Source organism: Callospermophilus lateralis, chromosome 7, assembly GCF_048772815.1.
Source record: "Callospermophilus lateralis isolate mCalLat2 chromosome 7, mCalLat2.hap1, whole genome shotgun sequence".
Classification (NCBI taxonomy): domain Eukaryota; kingdom Metazoa; phylum Chordata; class Mammalia; order Rodentia; family Sciuridae; genus Callospermophilus; species Callospermophilus lateralis.
The window spans coordinates 9,544,672-9,555,788 of record NC_135311.1 but is presented as its reverse complement, the minus strand read 5'-3'; the positions used below and the strand labels follow the sequence as shown (position 1 = coordinate 9,555,788).

General features: G+C 40.1%; 1 protein-coding gene across 2 annotated transcripts; it reads right to left on the bottom strand.

Annotated features, from left to right (window-relative positions):
* Nucleotides 1–1,841: 1,841 nt before the first annotated feature.
* LOC143403971 (T-cell surface glycoprotein CD1a-like) lies at nt 1,842–10,724 on the bottom strand. Of its 2 annotated transcripts, none has more exons than XM_076862323.1 (7): nt 10,650–10,724; nt 5,917–6,168; nt 4,971–5,249; nt 4,507–4,788; nt 4,079–4,169; nt 3,818–3,905; nt 1,842–3,725 (listed from the first exon to the last, which is right to left on the bottom strand). In XM_076862323.1, the coding sequence occupies exons 1-6, from the start codon at nt 10,678–10,680 to the stop codon at nt 3,863–3,865; spliced, it is 978 nt and encodes a 325-aa protein (XP_076718438.1). In that variant the 5' UTR covers nt 10,681–10,724; the 3' UTR covers nt 1,842–3,725; nt 3,818–3,862. The 2 variants fall into 2 exon arrangements, with proteins under 2 accessions (XP_076718438.1, XP_076718437.1); XM_076862322.1 differs by lacking the exon at nt 10,650–10,724 and adding an exon at nt 6,506–6,740.
* Nucleotides 10,725–11,117: the final 393 nt, after the last annotated feature.

Here is an 11,117-nt window from a genome sequence, read left to right as displayed (position 1 = left end):
TTTAAATTTAAAAAATCAAAAATTTTAAAAGGCCACTAAAATTTTTAAAAAATAAAAAAGATGATGTAGTTATGAGCTAAAGATAAATTAGCTTTAGATGTTCTGCTTACATAAACACAATGTCTGTGACAAGTGAGTGACAGGTCTGTTTCTTTTGTTTTTGAATGATGTTGAATATAAATGGTGAGTGATAATATTTTAGTGCTTTTACTCATCTTAAGGGGAAAGCATTTAGTCTTTTACCACAAAGTAGGATGTTTGGGTTTGCTATCAACACCATTTATCAGGTTGTGACAATTTATTGATATTTCTTGTTTGCTAAGGGATATTTTGTTTTGGTTTGGTTTTGCTTCTGTTTTGTTTTTAATCACAAATGTGTGTTAAATATTATCAATTACACTTAATGCAGTAATTCATGTAAAAAAAACTCTATCCTTGTTCTGTATAATAGACATTTTTCTAATAATGTGTCTTGAAGAGTGTCTTTTTGATCTTGCCTACATGGGATGCTAAATGTATCTTGTATTTGGATTTCCATCTCATTCCTAAGGTTTGGAGATTTTTCTGATATCATTTCATGGAAAATTTTGTGTATTTCTTTGGTTTATATCTCAGTGCTGCCTTCTACATCAATCTTAATGTAATCTAAGATTTCTTCAATATTCTGATCCTGATCTCTTGACTACTTTTCTTTATTGTCGATTTTATTTGCATGATTATATACTATGTATTCAAGACCTAAAAAATGTTTTCAGTATGGTCTAATATATTGTTGACTTCTTCCAACAATTTTTAGTTGATTTATTGAGTCTTTTATTTCTAGGATTTCTGTTTGGTTCTTTTTCAGAACTTTTATCTCCTCATTGAAATGTTCTTTGTTTCCTATGTTTTGTCTCAGTTCATTCATTACATCCTATTTTGGTTCACTCAACATTTCAACTATGAACTTTGTAATTTTTTTTATCCAATATTTCCTCCACTGTGCTGTCAATGAGACCAGCTGTTAAAGTGTTGTGGGCTGTTTGGAGAGACTTGTTACCTTGCTTTTTCCTATTGTTTGTACTTCTTCCAATCTTTTGAGATGTTTATCTCTTTTATTTTTATACAGGGACTATTTAGCTAGCGTTTTTCTCTTAACTTCCTCAGGCTGGGTGAACATCTGTTTATTAATATTCTCACTCAAATGAAGAACACATTTCCTATGAAAGTCAAAAAAAGTGATGCTGTCTTCAGGTTTCACTTCTCTCTACAGGATGGGCATCTTTGTGTGGTCTTTGCAATACCATGTTTTTCACCCTTTTGTGCTATTTGTTTATGACTGTGCCAATTAAAATGACTTCAAAGATATCTAAAATGCTACTAATTATCCTTAAACTGAAAAGGCTGTAATGTGTATTACAGAGGAAGAAAGTATTTCAGATAAGCTTTGCTACAGTTATAATGGGTTGCCTGAGAATTACAGGTTGATGAATGAACAACACAATACACTGGAAAAAGAAAGATGAAATTTGATTATTAGTAGGTAAATCTACTATGTTAAATAACATCTATAATGCTATGATAAAACTTTGACAAAAACTAAATTTGGAGTTTCTTGAGATGACAAAAGATTTTTTTCACGTATGGTAGCCAGCATTGTAGGAAGGTTGAAAGCCAAGGAAACTTATTATTACATCAGTCAGGATCAGGAAATTGTTAAACAGTCCTCCAATAATCATTCAATTTATTACCTGTAAATATATATTAAATAAGATTTTTAAACAAAATACACAAAACAGGCTACATATTCATCAATTAACACAAATACTGTGAACAGAAACTCAAAGTAACCTATCCCTCTATTTAACCTAGAAGCCTGGCTCAGTACTCACTAACGCAATGTTTGCAGCAGCAACTGTGGAGAACATAACTGCTGAGAATGTGCATTGCTCACTAGGACCTACTTCAATCCTCAAGAGCAGCACTGTGACTCCTCATTTTTTATTTCCTCTTCAGTAATGCCCTTGTGCCATATTTTAGGTATCATCACCATGAGGTTCCTCTCAATCTTTAATGCACCTGTGAATCTTCTAATGGTTTTGTTAAAATAAAAATTATAATTCAGTAAGTCTGAGATCAGGAACCACAATCTACATTTCTACCAAGCCCCAATGTAACGAATCTGTGGCTTGACCATAAACCACACTGAATATGGAGGACCTTCATCCTTCCATGCTCTGTTAGTTTAGAGAATAAATGGAAACAAAAGTTTCATTCTAATGGTTTCCTAATTGAATAATAAAAGTGGTTACAGGCAAAATTGTGTGTCGCAGGAGGGTAATATTGTGACGTATGCAGTCGGGGGGAAGAAATAAGGAATATCCATGCACTTCTGCCCCTGTCCAATGCTTTATTCACTCAAATTACTCAATATACTTTCACTTTATAGGGTCTTAATCAAGAAGATGACAATCTTTAATGCTAGGCACCACAATAGACATGATCCATTCACAGCAAACAATTCTAGATTAATTCTAAGTGCTGCAAAACACACTTAATCATGACAGGCTAATGACAGACATTCCCTCTGCATGCTAAGTTCAGAAGTCTCAAGCCTTAGGCTTTAGTCCAGCAGATGCACACTCACTCAGACCACGGTGATCATGTCCAGAACCAAGGCAGGCGTTTCCTGGTGTGCAGTGAACAACTGGTTGAAGAGAGGGTCATATGGAGAAGTTGCAGCTCTCACCAAGGTCCAGACGAGGTGGTAGAATTTGAGAGCAGTGAGGATCATGCAGAGGATCAGGAAACAATGACAAGTGATGGGATGTCAGGTCCTCATCAGGCTCTCCAGCATCTTGTTTCAGCTGGCTGAATCCCTGCTCATCAGCTCTATTATTTATACTAAATTTGGGGACTTTTGACCCCCTTTCAATCCTTATCAGCTACCACTGGATTTCTCAGTGACATCATTTGCCCTGGGGTCAGAAACATCTGGTCTGGCGGTCTCCTCCCTGATCCTCTCCCCTTTCCCTCTTATCAGGGGAGGACAGCCTGCCAGGGCTTCACTCTGTTATCAGGGTGGGGGAAGTGACTTGTCTGAGGCCACACTGGAGGGCTCTGTGGGTGTGCTGGGGAGACTGCAGGTTTCAAACTGGGGTTTTTAAAATGGAGTTGCTTAGGCTCAGGCCTCAGGCCATCCTCACACTGTGTTTCTTCTCAGAGGCTCTGAGAAAAAACTGTAGAACTAGGAAGCATAAACTCTCCTCCAAGCAAGATTTTTAACAAGTCAAGCATCAAATGTCTGAACTATAACACAAATGTCAGGACGGCAGAGATAATTTTTAAAAGGCAGAAAATTTTTTAAAAAATATTGAAAAAGTATAAAACTTACATAAATTCAACACAGGTTTTGATTGAGAACACACTACTTGAAGGCCAGATACTTCACCAGGGATACAGATACTTAAAAAGCATGTGCTTTGCTCTCAATCTTTTAAAAACTGAAAATTAAAAACGAATCTACACAACTGCCACGCATGCAAGACAGTGAGGAGTACACTTGAAATGTGAGGAAGCACAGATGGAGGAGACAGTGCTTCCCACTGTGAATCAAGGAAGGACCTCTGGAGGGTGTGACCTCTAAGATGCATCTGGTGATCCATTACATCTAAAGAAGTGGAGCTTGCTGGGATCCTCTTCAATTCAGAGTTAAAGTCCCAGATGCCAGGTCAGAACAACAAATCCTGCAAGATTACATTGAGCAGATATTGGTAACTGATCATGAACCAGATAAATTACAAAGGCTTCACAAGGACAGTTGAAGTGATGTCATCACCTCGTGGTGTCCAGGTGTAGGCTGGGCACCTGGGTAGCTGGGTCCTCACTTCAAAGGGACAGCACTGCAGGGAGCTTCACGGTGGGTCCTACGTGAACCAAATGAGAACAGAGAAATAACAGACCTTCAGAAGGTGGAGGCGAGAATAGAGGAGAAAGTGGGAGTGGATTTGGGAGGAGTGGGAAAGTGAGTAAAGAGAAAAAGAAGAAGGGAAGACCATGGGGAGGAGGGATGAACAGAAGAGATGGATACAAAACTCACCAGCGCTTCCTAACCCAAAATCCAAGACCTGTCAGAAGAGCCAGGGCCACTATCACAGCCAAGAGGATCCAGCCCAGGGCACTAGGAGGAGCTGCAGATTCAAGGGGACACCGGGACGTTGTTGCAAGTGCATCCCCCGTTTTACCCCATGTTTGACTCCCTATTGGCCCTGTTCAACTGCACTATTTTGAGTTTCTTCCTCACCAATCATTCTTCCTAGTTTTATCTCATCCCTTTTAAGAGATGAATCCTTCATTCATTCTACATATTTCTGCATTTACAGATCTTTAATTTTAATTCTTCTATTCCTTGGATTAAAATATTTGTCTTCTTTTGAGACTGGAATTCTTAAAAATGCCAAATTGTATATCTGGACTCATGCTCTGATAGGGGACCTCCCACTAACCCCAGCTGGGTCCCACTCTTACCACCCCAGTGGAGGACGAGGTCCTGCCCTCCTAGGCTGCTGTGCTTCACCCTGCAGGCCAGGCCAGCCACCTCCCCAGCTGCCACATCCAGGGTTGCTTGGAGATACCACGTGCCATCAGCATTGGGCAGGAAGTCACCTCTCTGAGTGCCCAGCTGCTCCTGCTCACCTCGCATCCACATCACCCACACGGGCTTTGGGTAGAAGCCAGACACGTGGCACACCAGCAGCAGATGGCCAGGCCCAGGGCTGGGGCCACTGGACAGCCAGGCCTCAGGCTTCACTGCAAAGGACAGAAAACACATCCAGACACAGACTGTAACATACACTGAGAGTCTCAGAACTCCACATGAGACTACAGAGACACATGGTTCCAACTTCTGGAAATGTCACTCAATATCCTCTTTTTATCCTGAATTTGACTTTAAAATAGAAGAGTTCTTTGAGATGGGCTACCAGACTGACCTTGTCGCTGAAGATGAGCCTTCCCTGCCTCAAGAAGACCCAAGGTGAAACGTGGGCAGGCGTCACTGAGGAGCATGTGTAATAAATGTGTTTGCTCTTGGTTCAAATTGAACAGTTCACAGACTTTCTGGGCCTCTCTTCCACCCTTCGGAGATGGTAAACATGTTTCATTCTGGAAACTCATGAAGTCATATCCTTGGATAGCTACCTGCAGGAAGCCTACCCAGGCCATCCCAGCGTGCAGTTCACAGCCTGCTGCCACCTGTAGATTAAAGGGATCTGGGGAAAAAGAGTCATGAATTAGAGGAGAAAAAGGAGGAAATGGAATGAGTGGAAGCAAAGGACAATAAAAGCAGAAGGGAATTTGGGGAGTTTAGAAGAATGGACCCAAGTGTGGTTTGAGCGGAGGTTCACAGAAGGGGAACTGGTAGGAGCTGGAGGTGGAGGAAGAGATGATAATATGAGGAAGGGAGGGGGTTGTTCAAAGGTGATAGGGAAGGTGTGGGGAGATAAAGGACTTAATGTGAGAGAGCAGAGACTCTAACTAACCAGGGTGAATGTATCCATGGTCACCATGACAGTTTACACAGGAATGAGAGCAGAGATTAAATGAGAGAGAAAAATCACACTTTAAAAAGTCAACCAATAAGTGAGGAAGCTGGGGGTACCTCCTCCATGACCATGGAAAAGGGAGGCCACAGGATGCCTCTGAGGAGAGATGATAACACAGAGCCCTGCGGGCAAGCTCTCAAGCTCAGTTCATAAAATTTTGGAGAATCGGGTTCTGGTTTATAGCAGGTGTCCAGGGTGTGACTGCAGCTTTATGCTGAAGAGTTGGAGTAAGATTCAGATCACAGAGAAGGCTGTTTCCCAGAATAACGAAAAGTCCACTGAGACTCCCCACCCCTCCTCCCATTCTCCTCCCCAGTAAGGGAACTGAGCTCACCTGCAGACGTCAAGTGATCAGTGTCACGTTCCTTAACTCTAATGAGGATCTGGAAAGCCCTTTGCACATCCATCACCTGCTCATTACTGATGTTGCCCCTGGACCAGGGATACAGGAAAATGATGGTACCAGACCTTCTGTTCCAGCTGTGAATCTGCAGCTCCCCCAACCAGCCGGAGCCCAGATGTGCCCAGGAATGGTTGTGAAAGGATGACATCCACATGATATGATAGGAGACAGGCTCCTCAAACCCTGTAGCAAAAGAATAGATAGAATAGGAAGAAATCAAACACTGGGAGGGAGAGACGTGGGAAAGAAAGGTGCCAGAGTGGGAAGACTCAGAATCAGGAAAAGTGGAGAGCCACCGTTCCCTTAGCTGACGTCTGCTGGCCCCCAGGGTCCCATGCTGTATCAACAGCTTCCATGACAGCAGGAAGAGGGCTTGAGTAAGAATATGCAGAATGGGGCCAGCTTGGCACTCGTTCTCTCCAGGTGTGTTCAGGGGAAACAACCATAAACACACACACACACACACACACACACACACACACACACTTGCACCCGACAGATCTCTTACCACAAATCTTACCAAATTCACTGTCACCTCCTGGGAAGACAGCAGCAAACAAGGGGAGTAGCAGGAACAGCATGGCCCTAGCAGATGCTACTTCTTTCTCTTAGAAAAGTCGTCCTTTGGTTTCTGTTGTAAACCAACCTACCCCACAGACCTCTCTTCTGACTTCCTTATTCAACCAACAAACTTCTCCTTCCTGGAGCAAAGACAATCTGCTGCTTCCTAAAACCCTGAGTTTTCCATTTTCCATTTCCCCTGCTCTTCTGACTCTCTGCCCAGTCTTCCAACTTCTCTCATGGTCCCGGACTTCCACCCTGTTCATCTGCCCCTATTTCAAGTGCTGTGGAACAAGTCTTATGTGACACTGAAAGTTACATTACCACTACGGACACATCTTTCATTGCTGGGTATTGAACCCAGGTTCTTAACCAGAGAGCTCTGATGTTGCAAGTACTTTATTCTGTACTTAGAAATCAAAGTATTTTATATGACATTATACATTTATTATTTTTCCCTGGCACAATTTGTTATTCCAGTTCAGTCTCTTTCCTACAGAGCATAATTATTTTCCAACATTTTTGTGCATTGTGTTCTTTCTTTGGAATCTTAACTAATGATTGTTGGGTTAATAATATTCCTGTATTAATTATTTTCTTCATGAGTATCAAATTCACTTTAATGCTCTTAACACATTTATTGGTTCTTTTTAGTTATACATGACAGTAAAATCCATTTTGATATAATTATATAAGCATTAAATATACCTTATTTTAATTCAGATCCCAGTCTTGTGGATGTACACAATGGTGAGATTCACTGTGGCATATTCATATATATATACATAGGAAAATTATATCAGGTTCATTCCACTCTTTCCTTTTCCTATCCCCCCTCCCATTCATGCTTCTTCTATTTAACTATTCAATCCATTTGATTTTTTTATCCTACTTTTTTCCTTTCCCCCACATTTTAATATATTAATGTATCATCCTTCTCTATCTATGGTCTTCTAAAGTGTGTTACTTTTGTGTAAAACTTGAATTGTAACAAAAAAGAAGAAAATGATGCTTCGTGCATAATGCATTTAATTTAGCATGCTCTTAAAGACAGTCCCACATCACTCTATGTCTAGCCCATGTCTGGCCTCTACACAGGACCCCATAATGTGCATCTACCACATTTCACTAAAGTGGTAACATGTTTACCACAGGGTAAACATATCAGGTATGCTTCTAGAACCTCGTGACCATTAAATTGTTGTGACAAACATCATTGTATGTTCCCTCTTGGAACTGAGGGGACATTATGTTCAGAAGTGGGATTTCAAGCACAACATGCACATACTTAGATAAGACACTGCCACAAGCTCTCCCTAATCACTTCACCACATCAATGCAGGAGGAGTCCAACTATTGCCCATTCCTGCATACACTGGGTTTCTCTGGATTTCTGATTTTCCCAAGTTGGTAATGCAAAATAACACTTTCTTTTAATTTTCACTTCTCTAATGACTAGTGCATCTGAGTATCATTTATATACTTTCATCTTTAGGGGTTTTCATCTGTGAATGAGCTATTCACATACTTTGTTTATTTTGTAAAGTTTTTAATATTTATTTTTTAGATGTACATGGACACAATACAATGCCTTTATTTTTATGTGGTGCTGAAGATCGAACCTGGGTCCTGCCTGTGTGAGGCGAGCACTGTACCGTTGAGCCACAACCCCAGCCCTATTTTGTAAATTTTTAATCTTCTTCTTAATGCTTGTGCAAAATTATCTTTTCATCCCTGAAAACACTGACAGAATATCTCATGCCTTAATATAACTGAAGAAAAGAATAAGGAACCTTTTCAAAATCACTCACTTCCCCAGGAGCAGAACCACCACTTTTGTTCCTGGTCAGTGGTTTGACAAAAATTCATGAAATGTCCCAGAGAGGGACCAATCCACATGCCATAGTTAAAACCAAGGCAGTATAAAAGTTGAAAAAGATAGGGACTTGTATTTTTAAAAATAAAATAAAAGAGAGATGTTTTAAGAAATAGTCAACTTCAGGAAGAAGTGGGAGGAAGAAGGAAATAAAAGAATATTGTGACCAAAATTAGAGATCAGCCTAGTCCCCTGACATCTGTGTGTATCTTTCAGGACGATTTCAGTCTCCAACAAGAGGACACCCAACTTGATGAACTGAAGAATACCCAAGGAAGCATATTGGCCAATAGGACTGAGAAATCCAGGGTCATGCAGGATTGGTTACAGTGGAGAAGGACTTTCTGTGAGTTTGTTTCCTCTAACTTCTGGTCTGTTTCTTCTAGATTTGTTTCTCACCTGCTGAAAAATGACTTGGGGAAATTCTACCCAGCATGATAACATCCAAAACAAGAAAGAGCATCTCTTTCCCCCACCATCAAACATAAAAATCAGGCTGCACATAAACTGAGCCAGCCACCTTAGGACAGGTTCATACACTGCCTCCCCCCTTCGAGCAAATGTAAATGTGTCTCTGGTGTTTGTCTTGATTTATAGATTACCTGTTCTCTTTAGCCTGTCATACTGGGACCTCATGATTGCTTTGTGCTGATCATCAACTGAAACCCCATTGCTGCCATGCAAACGTGAGACAGTGGACTGAAAGGTACATGGTTAGTAGCCAATCATGTCCAATCCAATTAAAAAGACTTCAGCTGTCCCAGCGTTTATTCTCCCCCTCCCATGTTTTTACCTTTTCCTCTTCTCTCATCACAACTTCTTTTTCCAATATTGTCCTGTACTTTAGAACTACTTTCAATTCTCAGGGAATCTATTCTTCATACAACTAGTAAGAGATGCGTAATGAAGGAAGGAAGGACAAGGGATGCTTCAATTAATGTTTCTGGAGGAAATCCACAGGGAATTTTCTTAGCTGTGCTGTCCCCTGTTCCTGGTCTCTCTATATATTCCCTTGGCCCTGGGTTCCATTTTCTCAGCTTCCTAAATGAAATAAGACTAAGTCCGGTTCCCCAAGTTCATCTCAACTAATTCTTCCAAGAAGGTAAGAAAGAAAGAAACAATGAAAATAATAAACTGCACAATCAAATTGGGTAAGCAAAATTTTCAAGCTCAGAACACAGTGATGATTTGTTTTCCTTCCATTACTTTAAACTCAATATGCACCTGCTGCTTAGTGAATGTACAGTAGGTGCCTAAGAACTGTTTGTTGAATCAATTTATGATTTTTAAAGTATTGAAGTCTGGTCATGGAGGTCTTGACTCACTGCCAGTTGAGGTCATTAGTACATCCCTATTAGTCAGGACTTCTGAATTACTCTACCTGTGGATATTTGTAACCCTGAAGTAAGTACTCAGAGCGCTTTTGTGGTCATTCATGGATATGTACAGAGTGGTACAAAATGGGAGTCAAATGAAGAACACATTCCCTATGAAAGTCCAAAAAACTTGATGCTCTGTCTTCAGATTTCACTTCTGAAATCTGGATGAGCATTCTTTGTGTGGTCTACCCAGTGCTATGTTTTTCACACTTTTGTGCTTTTTGTTACTGATTTTGCCAAGTAAAATGATACCAAACACATCTCTAAAATGCTACCTAATTTCTTAAACTGAAAAGGCTCTGATGTGTATTACAGAGGAAGTATGTGTTTTAGATAAGCCTTGTCAGTGTTATAATGCTGTTGCCTGAGAGTTCTATGTTAATGAATAAACAAGGCAATACACAGGAAAATGGAATATGAAATTTGATGATTACTAGGTGAAGCTAGTTTGTAAAGTAACCTCTATAATGCTACGATAAAGCTATAACAAAAACTAAAATTGGGGTTTCTTGAAATGACAATAGATTATTTTACATATGGTAGACATTATTGTAAGAAGTTTGAAAGCCAAGGAAATTTATTATAACATTAATCAGGGTCAGGAAATTGTTAAACACCTCTCAAATAATCATGCAATTTACAGTAATAAAGATATATTAAGTAAGATTTTGAAACAAAATACACAAAAACAAGGTTATGTATTCATTAGTTAACAAAAATATTGTGAACAGAAACTCAAAGGAACCTAACCCTCTATTTACCCTAGGAGCATGGCTCAGTGGTCACTAAGGAAGTATTTGCAGCTGTAACTGTAGAGAACATAACTGCTGAGAATGCACCTTACTCACCTGCACCTACTTCAGCCCTGAAGAGCAGCATTTTGACTCCTCACTTTTTATTCTCTCTTCAGTGATGCCCTTGGGCCATATTTCAGGTATCACCACCACGAGGTGCCTCTCAACCTTCAATGCATCGATCCGTCTTCTGATGATTCTGTTAAAATTAAATTATAATTCAGGCCACAGAGTCTACATTTCTACCAAACTCCATTGTAATAAATCTGCTGTTTGACCATAAACCACACAGGATATGGAAGACCTTCATCCTTCCCTGATCTTTCAGTTTAGAGCACTTGGAACAACAGTTTCACACTAATACTTCCCTAAATGAATAACAGAATTAGTAAGAGGCAACATTGTATTTATTCTCAGAGGCTCAGAGAAAAACTGTAGAATTAGGAAAACATAAAATCTCTTGGCCAAGCAAGACTTGAAGTCGGGCATGAAATGTTTCAACTACAACTCAGGTGGCACAAA